Raw genomic sequence first — 25,504 nt, 5'->3', positions numbered from 1 at the left:
ATTCACTAATCAAATGAAAAACTCTTACATAGAGTTCAAGAAAGACAGAAAAAAATTCAGGGTAGAAGGATTGCTCCACCAGTACGGAATTGGTGAACTTCCTGCACACAGACGAACAAGACTAGTGTGGGATCTTGATGTTAATCGTATGTATGTGCCTCTTCTTGTGAACGGTAACCACTGGATCTCTATGTGTGTCAACTTTGTTACTCGTTCAATAGAGGTTTTGACTGTGGGGGACTGAAACACAACAAGGACTTGGAGCCATTTGCCCATCTCATCCCTAGAATTGTCAAAGCTGTGCAGTCTTCAGAGAAGAGGAGATTTACCGTCAAGCCCTATGATGTCACTTACGCTCCAATGCCCTTATTCCTAAACAAGACTAGCAGCGATTCTGGAGTATATGCGTTGAAGCACATTGAAGCACATCTTCTAGGCATGGACTTAACGTTGGTGAATGACGACAACATTCGTGAAGCTAGCCAGAAGATTTCTTATGACCTATGGGAAGCTGCTAATGATCCTGAGCTTATTTCGAGAATGGGAAATTTATTCCTCCAAAGGCTACAACTTCTCCTACGGTTGAGATTTTATAATGTTATTTCCACTATGACTTGTTTAGCAAGTAGGTTGTCATTGACTCTTTTAGTTACTCTTATATGACTCGTAACTAGCATTAGTTTGCATCTCTTATTTAGCATTGATTTGAGTCTCTTATTTAGCATTGGATTTCTCTTATTTAGCATTGGATCTATTATTTAGCATTGGATTTCATACACGATAACAAACAAAGGCATACATGATATGAATCAAAATGGTCTTATTTGACTCTCTTATTAAAGGCTATTGTAGGAATTAAAATTTTTTTAAATAAAAAATGGAGATGGGGGGCATCGAACACGTCACCTGGGTGTTTATAACTCCAACATAAACCACTGCACTACTTGAAACAATTGGTTTACAGGTAATTCTGATAAATTGTGACTTTTAATTCTTCTATGTTCCAGTTGACGTTTTTGTGTTTCGATTCAGAGAAAGAAAGAACAACATCCTTTTAAGTGAGTTGACGAGGCTCTGCTTGATGAAATAGAAAGGATGCATGAGCAACAGTCGATAATGGCCGAAGAAATTGAAGATTTGAGAAGTTCCTTGAAAAAGACAGTGGAGGAAGTGGTTATCAAGCATAAGAAGTCAAAAGATGTAGGACTTGGATCCATTCTCACTATTTTATGTCTATGTTCTAAATTTGATTGATCTTGTAATTGTTTTCTGAATCTAGCTACTTTGTCAAAGATCGAATCAATTTGGTATTCAGTTGTGTTGTCAATTTATGAATCAATGGATCAAATCTTAACGTTAAACTAAAAACTTGCATAAAACGAAGCAAATACTGGAAACGTGCACAAAACATAAAACAAAATTGGTCTTGAAAAAACAGAGTTTGACATGAAACAAAGATAATATTAGAAAAAACTCTGAAAAGTAACTTGCATAGACCGAATGGCTTGAATCCTATATTTCTCTATCACATGTCGACCGGTTGTGACCTTCAATACCACATCGACTGCATTTACGACGTTTAGAGCTTTGAGTTCCTTGTGACGAACGGATCTTGTCTTCAACTGTCTCGTACCTACGTTTCTTTATCCGACCTGCAGCTCTTCTAGTTTCTAGAGGAAGGTCTTTCGCTTGCTGTACGTGAGATGGGACAATCCATGCATCTTCCGGGACACTAATAGGATTTATGCTTTCCTCATAAATAGAACTCCATGAAGCAGTGGTGTACATGTCGTCAGTGAGAGTGTGTGCTTGTATGCCTACGTTGAAAGCTGCTTTTATGGCGTGTCTGCATGGGATTTTCATCAGATCAAATTTCCCACATGAACATGTGCGTCGAACCAAGTCGACCATACATTCAAAAGTGTCACCTCGAACCAAAAACCTGTCATTGCTAACTGGGAAAACCTGAAACTTCTTACCCTTCTCAATCCTTCGATCAATCTTCTTCTCTACAGCAACAGTCAGTGGCTGTTTATGCTTAGAACTTAAAGTTCTACATTTGAAAAACCATCGAGTCATCATTTCCCTTATGCTGTCCAACAAATGTATAACTGGAAATTCTATTGGCGAACGCAAAGCATAATTTATTGATTCAATAGGATTATTGGTCCTAACATCGTACCTGTAACCCGGAAATTGACAACGAGCCCACTTTTTCACATCAGCTTGTATCAGATAGTTTCCAATTGCAGGACTAATTGAGAAAATAGCGGTGAATTGCTTCTTAAAATCAGCAACTAGGTAAGCTTTAGAAGCCTTTGCAACCAAACCAGCGACACCTTTACCCTTGAAATATGTAACAACATTGTTCAGCAAGTGGTGGATGCAAATTCCATGATGAGAATGCGGATACACTTTTGCAAAAGCTTTAGCAAGTGAAGTATTCCTGTCAGACACAAAAGCTAAACTCTGATCATCAGCAATGACAATATTAAGTTATCTCATAAACCATTCCCCCGAGCGGTCATTCTCTGAGTCGACAACTCCAAATGAAATAGGATATAGGTCCGAGTTTCCATCCAAAGCAGTAGCAACCAGTAATACCGCTTTGTATTTGCTCTTCAAAAAAGTTCCATCCACAACAATAACTTTCCGAAGACCAGCATAAAAACAGCGAATAGACTGACCATTTGAGATGAAGAGGAATCTGAATCTCCCAGTGCTATTAGTTTCATAAAATGTGTGTGATCCTTGATTAGCTTCCTTCATCATGTGCAAGTATTTGGGAATTTTTTCATAACCCTTCTCCGGAATGCCTCTCACAACATTTACTGCATACTCACGTGCCTCCCAAGCTAAAGAGTAGGATATCTCAACTCCATGATCATTACGCATAAACTGGATGATATCATTAGGTTTCCTCCCTTCCTTGACACTTTCGTACTTATGCATAATAAGACTACCAACTGTTTTTGATGAAGCTGTACGAACAGAGTGGTTCCTTGATGATGGAGCACATGAATGATCAGGTACATACTTTTTGATGATAAAATATGAAGAACCTGTTAATCCCTTTGCGCGAACACGCCAGCGGCAATCATCATCCGCGCAGCGAACATACCAAACTCTATTATCCGTGTTGCCAACTTTGTAGTCAAAATTATGTTTCATTGCGCATATTTCCATTGTTGCCTGCAAAGCTGTTTTGCTAGTAAAATGTTGACCCTTCTTCACAACATCAACCAGAGAAAAACAAACATACCCACTTCCTCTCTGTTAGGCGACTCAGCAGGCTCTTCATTCAAGTTAAATCCGACCTTAGATCGAATACACACACATAACCGCGTTGAAGCTTTGGTCTTCACATATGTAAGAAAATTTATGAGTTACCGATCATGGTGATGAAAAAAGGGGGTGAGTCGAGGCCAATCACCAAATTGGAAGGTAAGTAACTCATCTCGATATTGACCAAGTTTACATCGGTTGCAAAGTCCTCACAAACCATAACTCTTAGGTTGTCAAAGGTTTTGCTTGTGTCCAAAGTAAGTAATCTACCTCATTTTTTTCATCAACAAGAAACTTCCATCCTTTTGTTTTGGACGATTTCCAAAAACCAGAATAGGCATAGATGTGCATATTCTCACGTTAGATTGACAAAAGTTTGGAGAAACTATGAAAAAGAAATGAAGCTCTACGATTTTTTGGTCCAAATCGTGGTTGGCAACGAAGAAACTAAAATTTAGGGAAGAAGATTTAAAAAAGGAAATAAAAAAGATTTAATAGATTTAGGGAATATTTTCTAACCGATTTTTCTAAATTTTCGGATTATGTTTAAAATCTAGTAGAAATTACATTCTACGAAAGGTAGAATAAAGATGAGGTGGTAGATATAGAATACCGATATTATAGATAGATGAGAAGTGAGAAGAATGTATATTATTCCACAGAAGATATAAGAACGTTTATTATTTCTTATGATCTACCAAAAATGCATAACATAAAAGAAAATGTTGATTTTGTATTCTGTCATCGTAGATCTTAATGTTCCAGTGTAATGCGCATTCTTCCGTCTGTAGATCAGTGTGTTTCAGTTAGACTGCATATTCTGAATCGTCGTAGATGGTAAATCCTATATACTAACACCTTTAGCCTATTTTTCAATTTACCATTCCAAATATTTTTTGAATCCAAAAATATTTTTCATATATGCACATGTTTGACTACTTCATGTTTTATATTTTTCCTAATTTTTTTTCATTGTAAATTAATTGATATAAATTTTTATAACGTTGAAGGGTAGTGAAAATCCAAAAGTGACAAAATTTTATTTTGTACTAAGGGGGCAATAGCATAGTTTAGTTGTTTTCTTTTCCCAAATTTCTCTTAATTTTATATATCTTTGCTCTCCATGCTTCTTACAAAAAAAATAGCCATTGTTACTGAAAACTTTATAAAGTTGGGAAGTTAAGAGTGATGATATATAATGTGAACTGCTCATCAAACTATACTTATATATTATTATAAGAACATTTTGGATATTTCTAATTACATAGTTGCTGGAGGTGGGTTATACCCTCCAAAATATGGTCTATAATACTGACCAGAAAAGTTAACTGAAGACCCATCATCATAAAAATTAATGAAGATCTAGTCTATTTCTCTTAGTCAAAATATTGGTCAAAGTCTTGGTTAAACTTTGGTCAAGGTCTTGATTAAAACTTTGGTCAAGATCTTGTTCAATAGTACCGAATGATCATTAATGTGGTAATTTACTTTCACTTAATGACCATAAATTTTGTTACTCCCTTTGTTTTCAATATGTAAATAATTTAGTAAAAAGTGTTAATATCAAAAAAGTTATTACATTTGAAAACAATATTTAATATATAAATTTAACGAATAATAAAAAATCATGTATTATTTGATTGGTCACACAATCCCCTAGACTATATTTGCGAAGTGATTTATACACATGTCGTCACAACAATCATTTCCGCTGAAAAAAAAATGACATGACACTTAAAATAGATGACATGGTTTTAGAAAATAGTGACATAACATCAAATTAATTGTGAGATGTAAAATTTAAATTTTTTTGCAGGGATTTTAAATATGGTAATAAAAATAACTCATATATCATCATTAATGTCAATTTTTCATATAAATATTTATTTATGGTAAAATATTAAATATATTAATTATTCATATATCACAATTAAAATAATCATATATATGTATATATGTATCTCACATTAATAAAAATAAACTAAATAAAGTAACACTAATCCAAAAAAAAATTGATAGTTAAATATTTAAACATTATTTAAATTTATTTGTTCATCTTCATCATTTAAATTAACAAAAAGATTTTTCAGTTTAACTAAAACAAACAAAGTCTCAAATTTATTAGAATTTATATTTATATGTATATATATATATATGTATATATTTAAAATTAGATGGGAAGATATATATATATTTAAAATAAATAATCATTAAACACTATAATAAATTTAAAACTATTTTTATAAAATCTAATTTTATCTTTATTAAAATTTAAATAAAATCAAATTTAAATAGTTATACCAAATAAAAAAAAATAAGATTACAAAAATATGTTTATGATTTTTTATAACTATTGAAGTTAAAATATAAATTAATATTGTTGAAATATAAATTAAAAATTTCATTTGAAATAAAAAATGTTATGTTAAAAATTACTATTTCTGCGCATGGCGCAGGAAAGCTCCTAGTATCAAATTAATATAAAAGTTTGTTTTGATTATGTTTACACTTTTTATTGTGAATTTTTTTTTGGCTAAAACTATTTACATACTGAAACAGAGGGAGTATCTTCACCTAGAAATGAAAATAAAAAAGGGAGAGCCCGCGCTGGAAAAGGGATTCCTTGAGAGAAAATAGGCATGGGCATTTGGAGTCTCAATCGGGTTTCGATTTTGTCCAATCTGATCTTGATTTTTTTGGGTTTATCAAAACTAGCACATTGGATTATATGAAAGTTTGGTTCGGGACAGGTTCGGGTCGGGTCAGGATTAGTAAATCTTCAAAGAACTGGTACAACCGATGTACTTTCGGGTTTGGCTCCCAAACGGTTCTTCGTTTTAAAAGTACATGATTTGTACCTACTTTGTAATCAAAACATAAGTAAAATCGGTTCTTCGGTTTTAAAGTACCTGATTTGTACATATTTTGTAACCAAAACATAAGTAAAATTGATTCAAAAATAAGAAAAGAACATCAAACGTAATCATTTAAAATCAAACGAAAAGTAAACATTGTCATTGATAGAAAGAAAATCAAATAAATGAAAGAATAAAACGAAAACCAAGTTCTCATGAAATGAAAAACATTACTCAATGAAAACAAAACAAAAATCTAAAAATTTCTAGCTTTAACCGCCACCTTCAACCATCAACCTTCATGTAGTAGATAATTATTTCAAATGTTCAATAATGTTTTAGTGTATTTTGGATACATATTAGGAATTGAGATCATGTTTGGAACAAGTTCTTTTTTGGGATTTTGAATGTTTCGAGTTCTATCGGATATCCATTTGGGTCTGGGTTCGGTTTGGATAATATTCATAACCCGAAATACCATAAAACAAGATCCATTCGGTATTTATGTCGGTTTCGGATCATTTCGAGATTTATTTTTATCGTATTGGATTCGGTTTGAGTTTTCGGGTTCAGTTTATTTACCGAACCCTAAAAAATGAGAAAAAGAGAAAAAGAGAAAAAGAGAAAAAAATTCCCATGAGAAAATTATTTTAAATACCATTTCTAAATTCCATCTTGAACGAAATTGTTGAAAAAGGTACAAGAGATCAAATGCAAGATGGGTGTCATAAGCCATCAGCCAAACTGCATAACCTCTCCACCAGTAACAGCCTGAACAAAACCCATTATTATTTTTGTGTCTTCTCAACGGTAAAGTGTATTGAGAAGAAGAAGAAACATGGATTCTCGAAGAGAGCCAACTCATCCACATAAATCCATCTGCAGAAACTCATCCACATGAATTCATCCACAAAAACCCATCTGCAGAAATCCATCCACATGAACTCATCCAACACGACTTTGGAAGCAAAAGAAACCATTTGAATTTTGAATTAAAAGAGCTGTTGGAGACTTGTCACATCAGACTCAATTGTTTAGATTATTTATCTGTAAAATCTTTCTATATGTACTTAGTTGTAGACACAAGAGAAGTTTAAGGGAATAATATTCTCATTCTTTACTCTCTCTCTCTTTACTTTCTGGATTAAACTCCTCTCTCTCTCTTGTTTCACATTTTTATAAAGAGAACCGGTCTCAATCATGTGCAACTTCCGCAAAGTTACTTTTTCATTTTATAACAAATTTACTCTTCTCAAATCTCTATGTTGATAAGCTTTCCAACTGTGAGTGAAGATAGTGTGAACTCTGCTATATATGATTGTAAAGCAGCTTACCATAATGTATTCAAAGTCGTATAATCAAAAGTATTTTTCAGAAATCATTATGTTTTTGCTTTCTTATTGTTGTGAACAAATTAACGCGAATCAACTTTGAAAAAAGCAAAAGAGAGCAAAAACGTATTGAGACAAATACTTGTTTAGGGTTTCTTATTATGTGAATGAATAATCTTAAAAACCTTTAGACCGGTATTTATAGCAGTTTCAAAACCCGATTTCCTTTTCCCTATAGAAATACATACTTATCTAGAAAAAGTAAATTTCCTAAACCGAAAAGACATACCGTACCGCGGGATATGCGGCCCCCGCACCCCCCAGATGTCAACCTTGATAGCGACTACGTCCGACCCAACGAATGTTGGGCTTTTACTGGTGCACAGAGATTTAAGACACATCCAGATGCAACACTTATCATCCGCGGTTTCGCCATTACAAAGAGTTTAGAGGATGCTCATCGCATTATTTGCTTATAACGACTACAATATAATACTACTCTTCTTTTGTTCAATACGTAGCCATAGATGCATCTAGCCGCAAACCAGTACTTTGCTTCTTATTGGAGAGAAGATCCCACATCGGAAATATGAAAGGAACTTGAGTAATATATAAGGGACTTGAGCCAATCCACTAATTGCCAATTGGTTTTAAGTTGGAAGCTCAAGAAACTTAACATGGTATCAGAGCTTAGATCCTAAATACCCTAAACCCCTAATTAATATAACCCTATCCGACCGGGTATAAAAGGTCGTAATTGACTCGCTCGACCGAGTATAACTGTCTTAAAGTTCCAAGATTTCAAGCCGATAAGAGCCATCATCTCGAGGAGGGGTATTAGGGATATTTTATCCCACATTGAGAATTCTAAGGGACATTAAGTAATATATAAAGGTTTAGGGTCAATCCACTAATCACCAATTGATTTTAAGTTGGAAGCCCATAATTAAACCCGAATCTAACATGGTATCTGTTGTCTGGGTTTTATTGAAGCTGGTCGTCATAGTTCTTCAGCAGTGCTATCTTGAGTGTTTGGTAAATCCGACGGTGAGATCTTCTCTGATTGAGCTGAAATTTGGCAGAGGTGTTGTTGACTGGTTTATCTTAGATTTGTACGGTGGGATTAGTCTCTGGTTGCCGGAATCCTTGTGAGCTGAGGTCGTTTGGTTTCTGCTGGTTTTGAAGCTTTGTGTTGCTCTCTTGTTGTTGTTGTTCTTGTGTTGGAGATAGCTCTTTGTAGCTTGAGTCTCTGTTCTGTTCAGGTTGTTGAACAGGGAGGACGTGGTTGTACTCACATACATTTATATAGTGGATTGTTGAGTGGACTACGGTCCCGTGGTTTTTTCTTCTCACATCGAGGAGGTTTTCCACGTAAAAAGTGTTTCTCATTTAGTTATTGCTTATATTATATTCTGCTATCGTCGAAGTATTTTTCTCTCAGATTCTCACAAGTTCAGGGGAAACACGATTGCTACATTCCGCTGCGCCTCGTGTCCGCTTTCCCCAACAAAGTGGTATCAGAGCGGGCCCAATACCCTGACCCATTAATCCGGCCCGGACAGTGGCTTGATTATCCCATTAGCTGATGGCCCATAGAAGGCTCAGTTCCGCCAATATCGCTAGAAAATAGAGCATGATTTCGGAGGGGGTATGATGGATTCTGCGAGATTAATGGTTATACGCACCATTATCTCGAGGGAGGATATTGGAGAGAAGATCACACATCGGAAATATGAAAGGAACTTGAGTAATATATAAGAGACTTGAGCCAATCCACTAATTGCCAATTGGTTTTAAGTTGGAAGCTCAAGAAACTTAACATGGTATCAGAGCCCAGATCCTAAATACCCTAAACCCCTAATTAATATAACCCTATCCGACCGGGTATAAAAGGTCGTAATTGACTCGCTCGACCGAGTATAACTGTCTTAAAGTTCCAAGATTTCAAGCCGATAAGAACCATCATCTCGAGGAGGAGTATTAGGGATATTATATCCCACATTGAGAATTCTAGGGAACATTAAATAATATATAAAGGTTTAGGGTCAATCCACTAATCACCGATTGGTTTTAAGTTGGAAGTCAATAATTAAACCTGAATCTAACACTTCTTCTTTTTTTAGAACTAATCGGGATTTTTTTTTCAATAAAGAACTTGATTCAAATCAATGTCAAACAACATGAATCAAACCATAACACTGCTCCCGGTACTGGAGCCTGTTGCGGGCACCAAAGCAGTAGAAAAAATGACATTCCCGGATAAAGGAATGACATAAGATGAAGACAGGTGCAAGACAGGAAGCCCATTGTCAAACAGTGAACCTTGGAACCACCGGGAGACGATAAGAAAGGGAGCCTCCTTGAGTTTCTTCTCACCAAAGGCTCAAAGGGGACTAAGGAGACAAAAATTTCAGATGAGTGGAATAATGTATAAGAAAAGTAACTTATAACAACTGAAGTTACACTCCTTCCCATCAAAATGACTCAGTGGCAGTAAAACAACGGATGTGAAGGTTACAATCCTTCTAAAGATAGAGAAAGAAATGATAATCTTTTTCGAAACGGTTCGACTCCCAAAAAAAAAGTCCAACCGTAGATTTATATCAAATCTTCAATTAAATCAACAATTAAAGACAAGAAAACAAAAACTCGAACATGGTCTTAAAACTCCTAAATAACAGACGACCTCGAACCCACTGTCCAACTCAGAATCTGCATCCAACCTAGACGTTAACTCGAGACACATCGGTGGGGCTCTATTGTTGGAGGCAGATTTCACTTCGATTCAGACTCAATTTAAGAGCTCGACCCAATGTCACCAAGGCCCAGAAAAAGGTAGCAAGCCCACGAAGATCGTAGGCCCATCCCGAGCTGAGGGAATCTCCCATGTCGAGTTAACACAGTCAAGCTAGAGTTGAGCTTGAGTCAAAGCATTAAAGAAAATCATTAAGACCTCTGATACTTGTTAGTGATAGCGCATCTATTATGATACACCTTTCAAGACGTATAAAAGAAAGAGGAAGAATAAGAAGAAAGGATACTGAAACCTTCCTAAACAAATCGATACTTTCAATATATTCATATTCTCTTGTTCTTAGATACTATATGTATGTTGATAAAAAAAAAGATACTATATGTATTCCATAATTGTATTATATTCACAATTTCAATCAAATACACAATTCTCATACTTAATCATCAATTTATATGCTTTCCTTGATTTCTTCTACTATACGTAATATAGAATTTTGTACCATGTTTTCTGAGTGGATTTTGAGATCCATCAGAAATCATTTGGGCAAAATTCAAAGTTATGAATTTACATCATTTTGAAAAAAAAATATGAGGATTATTATCGAAGATACCCAAATCCATAAATAAAAATGTGGTCTGTTCCAGTAATTAATTTAGAGTGTAACGAACGACAATACAAGTTCGCATGTCCTACCTAACGTTACTATTAGGGAAATTGCACTCTATGTACAAAAAAAACAATATATATAAATACACTAACTAACTAAAATTTTCTCTTTCTCTTCCTATTTTTCTCTACTCTCTTTCTCCCAGAATCTAATTTTTTTTGGTTATTTGACGAATAAGCCTTTGCTATTATATGGATAAGTTATACAAATAATGATGCGTAAAGCTGTGTTGACTGTTGAGGAATGTTTTTTTTTTACTTGGACGTCTATTGGTGTGTTTGTTTAATGGATAAAGTTTCATTTATTTTATTTTATTTCATTTCCTGAGAAAGGGCTTGGATAAGCATACATGAACGAAACAAGTTTGAAAAAGAGCCAGAAAATATTCACTTGTTTACAAATAGAGTATATTTTTGTTTCTATAAAGGGTGATTTTAAAGAAGATGGTGGCTCAGCAAAGACAAAGAAAAGCAGAAAGCTCTCTCAAGCTTTACCTATGAACTCAATGTCAAAGAGAAGAACCGAAGCTGGTGGAATGAGACATGAGCCTGCGAAAACCAGGGTTTCGGTATAATATAACTAATTAATTATTTGATTATCAACAGCTAACATAAGATTTCGTGTAGTAATTAAGAAGGTCTTCAGTTTACTGTTTACCTCCTTTGCAACCTGCGCCTCGATCACCATACGCGAGTTCGGGAGGAATCTTTAATGTCCGTTTCCCTCCTGAAGTAATAAACCAAAATAAAAACTTAGTCAATGATAAAAGCATAACAATGTTTTTGTATATTACAACTAAACTCGATTTTTGGTTGTTCCAGTGATTCAATTAGACATAAACTCGATTTTTGTATATTACAACTAAACTTAGTCAATGATAAAAGCATAACAATGTTTTTGTATATTACAACTTCACGTATGCAATAAAAAAATTTGTGTTCAATCCTTCAAGTATCCCACGTGAACAAATATTGACTTTACCAGTAAGCATAGCAGGAACTCCATCAGAGCCAATGATTCCCTGGTCCCAACCTTTAATCACCTGTAAATATATATATATATATATATATCCACAATTGATTCAGTTTATGTGTTTCAGAACTTTACACAATATTAAAACTTTAATCCAAACATTATTTCCTTAATTACCTCACCAACACCTATTCGGAAAGTTAGAGGCTTTCCCCGATTATAGCTACTATCAAACACTTTCCCATTCTCCAACTTCCCAATATAATGTGCCTACATGCGATATATTCAATATCCATCTAACATCATAAAGTAATGGCAAAACTAATTTGAGATATAATTTACCTTGATTAGCTGCCCTTTAACAGCTGCAGGACCATATCCAACTACCTTATCGCAGAAGGCAAGACCAGAAGGAGAAACAGAGAATTCACAAGAACTTGTTTCGGCAAATGCTGAAACTTTATCAACAAGACCAATACAGAAACCAAAACCAATAATTACTTCTCTTCTACCAAAAGAAGCTGGTTGAACAAAACTTAACTCATGATCAGAGACTTTTTGCTGGCTTCTCAAGTTAATAGCCTCTGCTTTGGTTAAGCTGCTGCTCACAAAACTTCTGCATTTTCTTTGCTCACTTGGTGGAGAACAAGTCCCAACAGAAAATCCTAAGGAGCTCATTATCTTCTCTATCCAGAAAATGTTCCGAAGGAGATAATAAATGGTTTGCGTAAGAATGGGCATCTTTGGAATATCAGTCATCCTTGCTGGCAAACAAAAGAACCACACAAAAATTGGGTTTATCTTCAGCCCATTTTCAGAGGCCCAATATGAACACAACAGAAGAGTTTTAGATTTCATCTTGATGATTCAAAACGAGACTTGTTGTCCATTCTTGTTTCTTCTTTTGTTTAACCTTCTTACGTTTTAACGTATAAATACTTTGAAATGAAAGAATCAAATGCATAAAAGTTTTTAAAAAGAGGTAAAAACAGTGACTCATAATCATTACATAAACACTTAGAGCACCATTAACCCAAATACTCTAAATGGGTCTCTTAATTTTAATCTAATATTTTTTAATTGTAAAAGTGGAATAAGAGACCGGATTAAGAGACCCGTTAATTTTCGTGGTTCAATGCATGTCTCTTAATTAAGCTTTCTAAAAAAAAATTATTTAACAATTTTTTTTTAATTTTCTTATTAAAATTAAAATTAAAACATAGTAAATGATTACATTTGCAACATAGAATTTTTTTAATAAAACATAAAACATAAAAACATAAAAACAAAGTTTATTTAAATAAACGAGAATAATTTGAAAGAAACATCCGAGCTCAGTTATTGTCTTCATCGTGTCCAAATTTATGCCACACATGTTCAACCAAATCAGCTTTCAGTTATTCATGCATTTGTCTATCACGAATTCTAGTTCGAACACCTATCATATTTGCGATATTTGAAGGAATATTTGTAGAATACGTGAGATCGACATGTGAATTACCGGTTTCATCTTCTTGTTGGAACTCCGAAACATCAAACAGAGTGTATCCATCGCGCTCGTTTTCTACGATCATATTATGGAGTATGATACATGCTCTTATAATCTTCCCAATTTTGGCTTTATCCCAAAAAAGTGCCGGATTTTTAATAATGGCAAAGCGAGCTTGCAAGATTCCGAAAGCACGCTCGACATCTTTTCGGACAGCTTTTTGACGTTGAGCAAATAAAACTTCTTTCAGCTCTTGTGGCATTGTAATAGATTGGATAAAAGTTGCCCATTTTGGGTAAATACCATCGGTGAGATAGTAAGCCATATGATACTCTCTTCCATTGACGGAGTAAGTGACTTGGGGAGCTTGACCGTTTATTACGTCATCGAAAACAGGTGAGCGATCAAGAACATTAATATCATTTAAGGTACCTGGAGGTCCAAAAAATGCATGCCATATCCAGAGATCATATGAAGCAACCGCCTCTAAAACGATTGTTGGTTTACCCGAACCACGAGAATATTGTCCTTTCCAAGCGGTGGGACAATTCTTCCATTCCCAATGCATACAATCGATGCTTCTTATCATCCCGGGAAATCCACGATACTCTCCAATATCAAGTAGACGTTGAAGATCAGCCGGTGTCGGTCTTCTTAGGTACTCATCGCCGAACAAATATATTATACCTTCCACAAAATTTTCCACACATGACCGAGCTGTTGTTTCACCGAGCCGGAGGTATTCGTCGACCATATCAGCGGCAGAACCATACGCCAAGATACGAATTGTTGCGGTACACTTTTGAAGAGGAGAGAGACTATTCCGTCCGAGCCCATCGTGCTTTTGTTGAAAAAAAGGAACTTCGTTGGAAAGTCGATGAACAATGTGCATGAACAATGACTTGTTCATTCTAAAACGTCGTCGGAAATAATTTCCGGGATACGTTGGAGTTTCACTGAAATAATCATTCCATAAACATATATTGCCCTCCTCACGATTTCTTTCGATATAAGCTCGTTTTTTTCTTTTTTTTCTTTCGTTCTTCTTGATCAACTTCAATGGTAAAATTCTCAAAGGCTTGATCAAAATGTTGATCAAAATATTGATCAAAATGTTGATCAAAGACCTCCTCAGATGATTCGTCGAAATTGTTTTGAGAAGAAGAAGTCATATTTTTAAAGAAAGAAAATGAGTTGTTTATTTTAGCGAACTTGAGAAGGGAATATTAAAAATATGATATCAACGCGAGAAGTTGAGAAGAAAATATCACTTGTGATTAGAATTTCACTTGTGATTAGAAAGAGAAGGAACAAAGAAGATGGAATGTGATATCAACGAGAGAACTTGAGATGGAAGAAAGGAGTTGAAAAGGAAGACCGAACTTGTTTTGCAATGAGAGAACTAGAGAAGGACTGTGTGCTCAAAGAGAGAACTTGTGGTGATTTTACGAAGTCTGTGATGTCTCTTTTATACACTTATACAAGGTTTGTTTTTACATGACCCGTGATCAAATACAAATAATATTACAAAATGAAAGAGTAGACAAGGTCTGTCTTTACATGGCCCGTGACATGAGAGTAAAACACACAACAACGAGACAACAACATGTGACAGAAGTACTAACAACCCGTGACACACGAGTACAATGAGTTCTGTTTTTACATGGCCTGTGATTCATCTTAAGAGCCTCTAGTGCTTCCTTTACATGGCCTGTGACACACGGAAAAGACAACAATATCTTACTCCACATACAGAACAAAGAAGCTTACATTAAAAACCGCTAAGAACAACAGAAAAACAACACCTTTCTTGAACCACTTATTAATAGATAAAGAAGCTTACATTAAACATAACTCCATGACATAACAGACCAAGCACAAGAACACAAGAACTCCATGACAATAACCCAAACGACCAAGAACAAGAACCAAGATACTTAAACTAAGTAAGACTCCATGACAATAACTCAAACGACCAAGCAACACAAACTGAAAACATAACAAGATTCTTAAACTAAGGAGAGATCAACTCATCAACGAGTTTCTTCTTCAGAACTTCTTCATAATCTGCAAGCTCTTGTTTTGCAATGAGACTCTCGAGAAGCTTAAACTTCGAGAGCCTTTCTTTGGATGCGATGTCCTGCTGCCTGATGACCCACATTGTCTGATACTCAGACAGATCCTTTCCATCAACCATCTTCTTCTTCCCATGAGCTTTTGCAGCCTTGACACCAGGGGGACGCTTGCTGCCTTGCTCATCTACAGCAGTGTCGGTTTCAAACGCCTGAGAGGTTGCTGAATGAGAACCGTCGTCGACCTTCCTCCTTTTGCTGCTTCCGTCGAGTTTAGGGGTTGAGAGTTCACACCACTTCTGGTCATTACGAAGCTCCTTCCAACAATGGTCGAGGGTGAATTTTTTTTTTAAGGTTGTTGAAGAAGATTTCGTGGGCATGCTTGAGCACATCAGTCTCGTTTTGACCAGAAGATTTCGCTCTGTTTGCAGCTTCGAAAGCACCACAGAACTTGCAGACTAGATCGTTGATCTTATGCCACATTTGCTTACATGTTGAGGCCTCTCTTTTGTCACACTCTGCGATCTTAGGACTGGCAGAATAGTACGCAGCTATCCGCTTCCAGAAAGCAACAGAGCGTTGCTCATTCCCTACCACCGGATCCTTGCTCGTGTTTAACCACGCGCTGATGAGGACAGCATCATGAGTAGGCGTCCATGTCCGTCGTTCCTTACGCTCTGCAGCCGCTGGACTATCTTGCTCGAAGTTAGAACCTTCGGTAGCTTGAGTGCCAAATAGAGGAAAAGAAGAAGACTCTAAACCGAACCCACTTTCTTGTTGACTTTGAAGAAGATCAACAAAATTAAAATTTGGATTTGGATAGGAATCCATATCAGAAGAAGAGAATAAAAAAGTAAAGAAAACCGAGTTTGATAGATGAAAGAAGAGGAGGACTGTAATTTTTATAGAAGAAGGAAAGAAAGAACTTTTTATCACCTTCATCACACCCTCAACCAATCGGACAAGACATATAGCTAAATCCATTTATTACTAACACACATTTATCACACTTGAACATCCTTTTCTATCTAACACCATTAAATCCATTTATTACTAACAACCATATCACAGTAATTCCATTTCACACGAAACAAGATTCACAACAAGTTCAGTTCAAACCATAAACCTACAAACATCTATCTCACACAAGGATAAACTACCTACGACTACAGCCACAACTTTTATTCAAACGTGCAATCAATTTTACGGATCAGAGAGTTACGTTTTACCTGTATTGTAAACCAAAGTCCTCTTCTTTCACGTCATTTCATGTTTGTTCATCCGTCCATCCTAAGCAAAAAGACAGAGACATTATCAAATTTAATCCGACCACGTTCAACTAATGTTATAGTCACCACAGAGACAAATTAAAAACAATCAAAGACAGACTCAAAATACGTTTGTTAGAACCAAATCAATCAGAGACAGAGACATAATCAAGATCAACCGGACATAGCTGAATCAAAATCTTTCAGGGACAGAGACAGAATCAAAAACAACCGTACATAACAAAATCAAAATCAATCAGAGACCGGATTAAGAATCAAAATCAATCGAACATAGCTTTACCTCGAAATGAATTCGTCGAGGAGAGCCACCGGCCGTCGAGAGTGGTCGCCGTCGAGAGACTCATCTTCGATGTGAGAGCAATAGAGACGCCGAATACTCGACAGACTCCGGTAGGAGACCCAGAGAGATGCCGAAACGATGATTCGTCGAGACTAGCGAGGGCGAAGAGGAGTCCACCAAGAGAGACGCCGAGATGATGATTCGTCGAGAAGAGCGAGGGCGAGGAGGAGTCTACCAAGAGAGATGCCGATTGATGGGCTTCGCCGAGGGATCATCAATTGATTCCGTCGGTGAAACATCTTTGTCGACTAGAGATCACGAGGGCGAGAGGGAAGTTCGACAGAGAGAGTGCGGAGTCGTCGAGGTAGAGGGAAAGAGAAAAGGGAGAGACGACGAGTCGTCTTGCTAAGGAAAGAGAAAAATGGTTTAAAGGGTGACACGTGTCTCAGTAAATACGTTTCTTCTGTCTCCTAATTAAGCAACGTATGCAGCCTTAATGCTTAATTTTTATTTTTTTTTAATCCTAAATTCACTAAAGACCCATGCTTAACAAACCGCGTTAATGGTGCTCTTATAACATCAAACACAACACAAACGAAATTAGACATCACCTCTTCTTCATGAGTCCAAACTGAGTTAACACTGAAGAACTACCAAAACACTTATACAAGCAAAACAACAGGTTTCTCTCTTTCTCCCTCTCCCACTCTCTACTTAGAGAGTTGCTAGCTGCTGAATATCATAAGGATGAGCATCAGAAGCAGCTTCCCGCCTAAAAGATCTTCTTCCAATAATATTATTGGCAGCTTCACCAGGATGAAACGCGTCCCAAAACACATACTCATTCCTATTCAAACATGGAGCTTGACCAGGAAGACAAGTTATCTGTCCATTGTTCCTCCCAACTCCACAACATCCTGCATTTGTCACTCTAAACCCTGCCAAAAAAAAAAAGTATATAAAAAAAATTATCAAATATTTGAGAAAAATTATCATGAAAGAGTTTTGAAGACTGGGTGCTATACCGTAGCGAGCAGGGTTTGTAACAATGTCTTGGAAGATGCCGTATGCGTTGATGTAAGTGAACTTGGCGTCTGGTGTGTTCTGGTTAAAGTGGTCGACTATAGTTATGAGCTTGCTGTTGAAGAGTCTGTTAGCGGAGTTGATCCTCTCGTCACATGTTGTTCCATCTCTACTGTTCTGAGCTAGCTCGTTTGGGCTGCAACCGATGGCTCCAACTCCTATTAACGCAAACTTCCTGCCTCCATTGTTATACAATATCTGCTCCATCAGAAACAAACATCAAAAACTTCAGTCTCACTCTAATAGTAAAAACTACCAAAACAGAGCAAAAACAGAGAACTAATGAAGAAACAGGGGAAAACTAAAAACCGAGGAGATCTAAAGAAGCAGATGATATAGAGCTTAGGAGTGTACTGACCCGGAGTTGTTCGGTGTAACGAGCAATGAGATCGTCACCAAAGGAGTCAGGCGTGAACTGGTTACCGGTAGAGTAAAAAGTGGGCATGAAGTAGTTGTTGAGGTAATCGTTACTGCCTAATCCAATAGAGTAAATGCATTTGCTGAGGTAACTCGAGGCTTGGTTCTGATCACCGAGTATGTTCACTACTTGCGACACAGTGTTCACGTGATTTGCTACTTGACCTGCAAATGCTATTCTACCTCCCTAAAGAACGAAAACAACAAACTTTTTGAGAAACTCTAGGACAAGATGCTTAGGAAACTAACTATGATATTTAGCCTAATCCTAACCAGAGATCTTAAACGGTTAAACGGAAATTGTTGTAGAGCAGATTGGTTTATATTTTGCTGAACAAATTGAACCAAACCCAAACAAAAGTATAATATAACTAAACCGAACCAAATATGCTAAAACAGTTTTTTTTTTTTTTTTTTTTAACACATCTAAAACAGATCTTTTATAACGGATCTGAAACAGTCCGGTCTGAACGAGTCCAAATGACCGAATGGCTAATCTCTAAGTGAACTAGTTAGTACCAATTGTCTGCCAGTTTCTTCTCGGATTCCGGCAGCAGCAGAAGCATAGTTAACTCCACGGAGGATGTCTTCTCCTCTCGCGGCGGCATACGGTGTAATGTAGTTGTCGAACCCCAAGAGCTCAGCTATTTTTATTTTCAATATTACGAAAAAGGAAACATAGCACTTTAGTTTCTTGTTTCAAGAAAAAAAAAACGAAAAGCAAGTAAAATGTAGTTAGTAAGACTTACTGATAACATCCACTGTAGTTTTGCCGTTGCTAAACCGACCGGTTGGACCGAGAGAGAAATCAATACCGTAAGGAAAGTAATTAGCTCTAGCCAGTGAGTTAAGCTGATTATTGTTGCCATTATCGACCAAAGAGTCGCCAAATATGAAGTAACACGGTGCAATTGGATCACTAGCAACCATGTTAATGGCTATAGATACCAGAATCAACATCATCATAAAACACATTTTCGCCATCTCTCTTTAAGAACCAGATTACGAAAAGGGATATGGTTTGGGAATATGAAGAACGTAAAATGGGTTTATATAATATAGTTTGAAGAATATGGGAGGACGAGAAAATTATAATATAAAGTTTTTAACGGTTGAAGATGAATTAAATGTTCACGCGGCGAGGATGCGTGGATGTGTAAATGTAAAAGTAAATGCATGTGTGTTTATTGGTGTGATTGGTAATTATAGCTGAGCTTTAGAGTAATAAAAAGTAGAAGAAATGTGAGTAAAAGTTGTAGAGTAAGAAAGTGGAAACCAGCGCAACGCTTTTCCTCTACCAAAACTGTAAGGAACAAAATTATGTTTTTTCTTTTAATGTTTTGCTTTGGAAATCGAGATGTTGACTTTTACTCAAAGTACCAAAGCTCGAAAATGTTACAAGCTTGTCTCGAGATGAAACCTGAAGAAACTTATCTTCAGTCAACACTCGGATTATTCTCAAATGATAGAATTGCAAAATGTAAAAAATTATTCTCCTATTCTAATTTTCTTTTAGTATAATTCATGTAACTTTAAACACTAGACAAGGGCACACATGCACATCTAAAAGAAAAACACATCTAAAAACACTTTTTTTTTTTTTTTTTTTTTGCTAAATTGTAAATATCATTTCAAAAATGAATTGTTGAGGTTTACAAGATGTGATGAACAAACTGTAAAACCTTTAAAACATACTTCCAAGGCAAAAAAAAGTAAAAAACATGGAAGCAGAAATCAATCGAACTTGAAACCGTTCTGCTTTGGAGCGAACAGGACTTCAAGTATCGATACAAACTTGTAGTAGCCGGATGGAAGGTTGAGCCGAGACGGGCTTGAAAGGAGAGACCCGAGAAACTAGAATGCAAGGAACAAAACACTAGTAGGAAGCAGATTCAACGGCTACCTGCACAACTTGCTTTACTCCGAGAGACAGAAACGATCCCGCTCAAGGACTGTCCTCTAGGTCCGGGCTGGGAAAGAACTAAACTCGAATTCAGCAAAAGACGGGACAACACACACTACGGGTGCTTAATAGCGCTCAACTAACTCTACCGCACTCGCCCTCTAAGTCGGTACAGAGAAAGGGGCAGCATCACCACCTCCCGAGTCTTACTACCTCCTCCAACTGCAAAGTGTTACCAAGAGCTCCAAGGAAACGAAGAACCTCCACAACCCAACTCAATTAAACCTGCAATACCAATCCATACTAACAAGAAACGCCAATACCAACAACAAAGGAGGGGAGAGGAGCTAAGTTAATGCATCACTCAATAGCTAATCGCCTAATCTTGACTCAACGGAGTGACAGAGATGACCCTATCGCATTCAGTCCGAGGTCCCGAGACCTCTAGCTCAGACGACGCGTACCCGGATAGCCTTTGAAGGTAGCGGCAAAAAGCGACCTTTTCTTCCAGTCCTGCGAAAAGATTTAGGTGTCGGGGGAGGAGAATGCTTCGGTGGTGAGGAGGATGAAGCGGCGGCACAGTCGCTAGAGGCACCGCATCGCAAAACCCTCTCAGCTTCGACGAATCTAACGACGTTCTCTGCGAAGACGACGATCCGAAACAGAATCACTCACCGACAAACCTTCACGCCGGAGATGGATTTGGATATGGCGGGGCCGGCAAAAGCCCTCTCGCAGTGCCAAACGCGCCGGAGAGGCGATCGGATCCAAGAAAAAAAAGTTTCGAAAGTTAGGGCTGAGAGAGAAATTGGGGGCGCGTTGAGCTCAGTTTCTCTGCATCTAAAAACATTTGCTACCTCTATAACCCTAGAAAACTCAAAGAGCCGCCGCAAGCCCCCGACGTCCGGTGTCCTCTCCGGAGTCGGAGGTTCCCTTTCCCTTAACCTTCGTTTTCTTTTGCCATTCCAGTGGTTTTCTTCTCTCTAGTGATATGCTCGATGCTCTGGATTTCGTTGAAGCGTCCTACCTCAAACCTGTCTGCGGCGGAGCTGAGCAGGCTTGGTGACGGCGGTTTCTCTGGTGTTCCGGCAAGCTGAGTAGTAGGAGTCTTCAGATTGGTCGGCTTTTAGGGTTTGTTGGCCTCGACAGTCATTTTCCCTTTAGATCTGTCGAGTTTCAACTGCGAGGAGGAGGCAAGAGGTTCTGGTTGGTCTGTCTCGAGTAAATCTGGAAGTTGGTTTGGAGTGCCGACTGTGTCCTTCAGATCTGCGTCGGAGAGGGGTGTTTTGTTTTGGTGTCGGTGGTGCACGGCGTTTGTGCGTTTCTGACAATTCTTAACAACCCCAAGCGTTCTTTGAAGCTTTAGTTCTTCGAAGGCACAAACAAAGACAACAAGGCTGATGTGTATTAGCTCGACATGCTCTTGTTCTGTGCGCGTCTAAACCTCCCAGTTTTTGTGATGAGTCGTCTTGGCTCTGTCAGTTAGGGAAGGAAGGACGCATCATTTTGGACAAGCTGAATCTCGACATTAGAGTGAAGACGACCTAAGGAGGAACCTGTTCTTCGGTTATCGGAGATAGCGCATGTAGAGGCGTACTCACTCTCCGCTTGGTCAACGGGAGAGATTGGGCCTTAGAGACGCACACGTGATGGAGCAAGTCATCCGCAGTGCCATAAAATTTGTCTGATCAGACAGATTTGCTTCTTCTTCCTGTTTGCAGGTCCGTCTGTATCAAGGTGGAGCCAATCTCTCAAACCCGCTTTTCTAAAAAGGAATGGTGTAGTTCAAAACTCTTGTGGTGGAGACCTCTCTTTCCTCTGCAAGATGCAAAGCTCATGTTTCTTCCTTCGGTATCTTTGTCTGAGGAAATGCATCTCTGATGATGTTGCAGTTGTTTCTGATTAGCACTCCTATCTTACGGTTTCAACGCTATGTTTTAAATTAGGTGTAGGATTAGCTTTGTAATCTTTTTTTTAGTGGTAGAATTAGGTGGTATAAGAGACGGTTCATTTACAAGAGAGTGTCATTACCTAATTTATATATATTTTTTAATTAATTCACTTGCTATATTTATAATCTATCATTTTTAAAAAATTGACCCGTAATTAATTCGTTTGCCATATTTATAACTAATCATATTTATAACCAAAATATTTATAACAAATCCCGCACTATATTTATAACCGACCATATTTATTATATAAGATCTTTATTTAAAAGAAATAAATCTCGCGCTTTGAAAACGCGGATCAAAATCTAGCGTTACTTAGACGTAAAATCTACTGGGACCCAATAAAATTGATCATAGCCAGATTGAGAATTTTCTGATACAGGCAGCAGCTACACCAAAAGGATTAATAATAAGACGAGGGAAAGTGGAAAACAGAAATACAATAAATATTGTACTATACAAATTGATGGACCTTCATCAATAGATTTAGTTACGACAGAGTCCATTATTTAAGCAAACGTGTTCCAAAGAAAAAAAGAAGAAATATTCAGAATAAAAAACTGAATTTTCAAATCTATTCCAGCGCTCACCAACCACATGGTTGTTGTATTTATGAACTCTTGTACAAACACTATAGAGTCAAGATTCCAGCAACGAAAGCCTTAAAACACATATAATTTCAGTCATTTTATCAATAAAATACTCACTATGAATGGAGAGATTTAACCAATCAAATAAAATGTTGGATACCTACAGTGGCTCTAGGATGTCAACAGGCTTGTGTTTTTCAAAGATTGTTCTCGTGATCTTGACTTTTTCAATACTAATAAATAGGCTTAGATTGATGAAATCATTATGATGCAATGGGGAACAAACATCACGTTTCTACTCAACGAATCTCTTAAACTCATACTATAACGATTAACGAACAAACAAACCGAGTTACTTGCCTATGAATCTCTTAAACAGATATATCGAACGAACAAACCGAGTCTCTATATATAGTTCTCTTAACTTAACTAGCGAAACAAGTAATGAACAAAATGGATCCTAGAGGATTTCAGCTAATAATGCCTACGTTCATACATCATGCAGCTTACGTGTATAATCTAACTAATGTTTATAAGAGAGAAGGGCGTACGTGAAAACTCTGTTATTTGTAGCTATAAGCCTATAACTCATCTGAAGAAAGGGTTCTTCAATTTTACAGTAAAAAAGAAAGAAAGAACCGGTTCAAGAAGAAAAGTATTTGAGAACCATCAACCATGTCCTTTGCTATATGAAGCAAACTCTTAGGTCGTTACTGCCCACTTCAAGACAGTCTTGTAATAACTATCCATCGACCACTTCAGCTTGCACCATCTCCCAAAACTCCCTCAGTGCACCTTTACAATCATTACACAAGCAACAAAACAATCAACTTTTGTGATCTTTCAGGCTATATATAGAAACAAGAATGGCACATGATACAACTAATTTCGGCCCATTTTATTATACTGTCATCTTCTTTTCAAGTTATTCCTTCGTATTTATGATTTTCCAATCTTATTAGGAGATTACCAAGCAATTCTCCTATATCGATAGTATTATATCAGTTCCCCCACAAAATTCAACAAAATCCGTAACTGTTCTTTTTATTAATTTCTATAATAATATATGAAATTATGAATCATGAAAAATCCATCTGAATACTCAAATCCTGTGTTTTGAATACATGCCATTATATTAATCAACAGTTTGTGGAGGTTCTTCGTTTCCTTGGAGATCTTGGTAACACTTTGCAGTTGGAGGAGGTAGTAAGACTCAGGAGGTGGTGATGCTGCCCCTTTCTCTGTACCGACTTAGAGGGCGAGTGCGGTAGAGTTAGTTGAGCGCTATTAAGCACCCGTATTGTGTGTTGTCCCGTCTTTTGCTGAATCCGAGTTTAGTTCTTTCCCAGCCCGGACCTAGAGGACAGTCCTTGAGCGGGATCGTTTCTGTCTCTCGGAGTAAAGCAAGTTGTGCAGGCAGCCGTTGAATCCGCTTCCTACTAGTGTTCTGTTCCTTGCGTTCTAGTTTCTCGGGTCTCTCCTTTCAAGCCCGTCTCGGCTCAACCTTCCATCCGGCTACTACAAGTTTGTATCGATACTTGAAGTCCTGTTCACTCCAAAGCATAACGGTTTCAAGTTCGATTGATTTCTGCTTCCATGTTTTTTACTTTTTTTTGCCTTGGAAGTATGTTTTAAAGGTTTTACAGTTTGTTCATCACATCTTGTAAACCTCAACAATTCATTTTTGAAATGATATTTACAATTTAGCAAAAAAAAAATAACCAATAACATTTTTGAATTCACCATCTAAATTAATCTCATGATCTAAACCCACAGGGCCTTCATTTCTGGCCCATAGTTCTATTCTTTTTTTTTGATTCACCTTTAAGCTCACTCACCCATAGAATTTCATTATTTCAAATTCGATATCTTTAAAAAAATGAAACAAAATATTATCAAGTTATATTATATTTTTAAAATAAAAAGGTGAAAAAAATAAAAAAATAGTAGTAACAGAAAAAAGAATTAAAAAAATACTTTTAACGTCGTCAGCAAATCACTAAAGCCTAAATCCTAATCCATAAACCCTAAACCCTTGGGTAAACCCTAAACCCTAAATCCTAAACCCTAAACCCTTGACTGTTTTAGTGTTTAGTGTTTTTGATGTAGAGTTTAGGATTTATCCAAGGGTTTAGGGTTTAAGATTTAGGGTTTAAGGATTAAGATTTAAGGTTTAGTGTTTTGTTGGTTAACAAATATTTTTTTTGTAATTATTACAAGTTTTTTATTTTTTATTTTTTACTTTTTTTTTTAAAAAACATAATATAACTTGACAGTATTTTGTTTCCTTTTATAAAAGATATCAAATATGAAATAACACAATCCTATTGGTTGGTGAACCCAAGAGTAAACCATGTTTTTTTGCGAGTTTTGACATTGGAAAATATCATTCCTATTATACTCCTAGGAGTGGGAGTGTCAAAATGAGTTATAACTCATGAGCTGACCTAGCTCAGCTCGATTTTTTCAAGAGCAAGTTTTACTTTTTAGGTTCATTTAATAAATGAATTTAATAAATGAGCTTAAACTATATCATAAGTTATATGAACAATATTTAATGAACA

At 36.7% G+C, this 25,504-nt stretch overlaps 4 protein-coding genes across 4 annotated transcripts; all 4 read right to left on the bottom strand.

Moving 5' to 3' along the window:
* Nucleotides 1-1,512: 1,512 nt before the first annotated feature.
* Nucleotides 1,513-3,186, bottom strand: LOC125592537. The gene is made up of 4 exons (XM_048767758.1): nt 2,510-3,186; nt 2,183-2,446; nt 1,943-2,053; nt 1,513-1,846 (listed from the first exon to the last, which is right to left on the bottom strand). Exons 1-4 carry the CDS (start codon nt 3,184-3,186, stop codon nt 1,513-1,515), a joined length of 1,386 nt encoding a protein of 461 aa, XP_048623715.1.
* Nucleotides 3,187-11,188: 8,002 nt separating this feature from the next.
* Nucleotides 11,189-12,639, bottom strand: LOC125593015 (peptidyl-prolyl cis-trans isomerase FKBP13, chloroplastic-like). Its single transcript, XM_048768898.1, has 5 exons — nt 12,208-12,639; nt 12,043-12,135; nt 11,875-11,935; nt 11,551-11,619; nt 11,189-11,441 (listed from the first exon to the last, which is right to left on the bottom strand). The coding sequence occupies exons 1-5, from the start codon at nt 12,622-12,624 to the stop codon at nt 11,377-11,379; spliced, it is 705 nt and encodes a 234-aa protein (XP_048624855.1). The 5' UTR covers nt 12,625-12,639; the 3' UTR covers nt 11,189-11,376.
* A 2,729-nt stretch (nt 12,640-15,368) lies between these two features.
* Nucleotides 15,369-16,257, bottom strand: LOC125592536 (glutathione S-transferase T3-like). Its single transcript, XM_048767757.1, has 2 exons — nt 15,817-16,257; nt 15,369-15,743 (listed from the first exon to the last, which is right to left on the bottom strand). The coding sequence occupies exons 1-2, from the start codon at nt 16,255-16,257 to the stop codon at nt 15,369-15,371; spliced, it is 816 nt and encodes a 271-aa protein (XP_048623714.1).
* A 1,224-nt stretch (nt 16,258-17,481) lies between these two features.
* Nucleotides 17,482-19,548, bottom strand: LOC125593054 (GDSL esterase/lipase At5g45670-like). The gene is made up of 5 exons (XM_048768998.1): nt 19,245-19,548; nt 19,015-19,139; nt 18,437-18,682; nt 18,021-18,276; nt 17,482-17,933 (listed from the first exon to the last, which is right to left on the bottom strand). The coding sequence occupies exons 1-5, from the start codon at nt 19,477-19,479 to the stop codon at nt 17,710-17,712; spliced, it is 1,086 nt and encodes a 361-aa protein (XP_048624955.1). The 5' UTR covers nt 19,480-19,548; the 3' UTR covers nt 17,482-17,709.
* Between the last annotated feature and the right edge of the window lie 5,956 nt (nt 19,549-25,504).

The sequence above is a fragment of the Brassica napus genome, chromosome C9 (genome assembly GCF_020379485.1).
Source record: "Brassica napus cultivar Da-Ae chromosome C9, Da-Ae, whole genome shotgun sequence".
Classification (NCBI taxonomy): Eukaryota; Viridiplantae; Streptophyta; class Magnoliopsida; order Brassicales; family Brassicaceae; genus Brassica; species Brassica napus.
Note: the sequence above shows the minus strand (reverse complement) of the source record. Positions and strands in the feature narration are given on the sequence as shown.

Bases quoted from the DNA above. Each gene is read 5' to 3' on its own strand.
- LOC125592537 (XM_048767758.1), bottom strand. From the start codon at position 3,186: ATGGAAATATGCGCAATGAAACATAATTTTGACTACAAAGTTGGCAAC. The intron at 2,447-2,509 runs GTTTATGAGATA...TGTGTCTGACAG, and splicing joins AATGACCGCTCGGGGGAATG to GAATACTTCACTTGCTAAAG. The intron at 1,847-1,942 runs GTTTTTGGTTCG...AATCCCATGCAG, and splicing joins TTCCCAGTTAGCAATGACAG to ACACGCCATAAAAGCAGCTT.
- LOC125593015 (XM_048768898.1), bottom strand. From the start codon at position 12,624: ATGACTGATATTCCAAAGATGCCCATTCTTACGCAAACCATTTATTAT. The intron at 11,936-12,042 runs GTAATTAAGGAA...ATATATTTACAG, and splicing joins TCCGAATAGGTGTTGGTGAG to GTGATTAAAGGTTGGGACCA. The intron at 11,620-11,874 runs GTAAAGTCAATA...TTATTACTTCAG, and splicing joins AGTTCCTGCTATGCTTACTG to GAGGGAAACGGACATTAAAG.
- LOC125592536 (XM_048767757.1), bottom strand. From the start codon at position 16,257: ATGGATTCCTATCCAAATCCAAATTTTAATTTTGTTGATCTTCTTCAA. The intron at 15,744-15,816 runs GTGCTCAAGCAT...CATTGTTGGAAG, and splicing joins CTGGTCAAAACGAGACTGAT to GAGCTTCGTAATGACCAGAA.
- LOC125593054 (XM_048768998.1), bottom strand. From the start codon at position 19,479: ATGGCGAAAATGTGTTTTATGATGATGTTGATTCTGGTATCTATAGCC. The intron at 19,140-19,244 runs GTAAGTCTTACT...AAATAAAAATAG, and splicing joins AACTACAGTGGATGTTATCA to CTGAGCTCTTGGGGTTCGAC. The intron at 18,277-18,436 runs GTCAGTACACTC...CTGATGGAGCAG, and splicing joins GTTACACCGAACAACTCCGG to ATATTGTATAACAATGGAGG.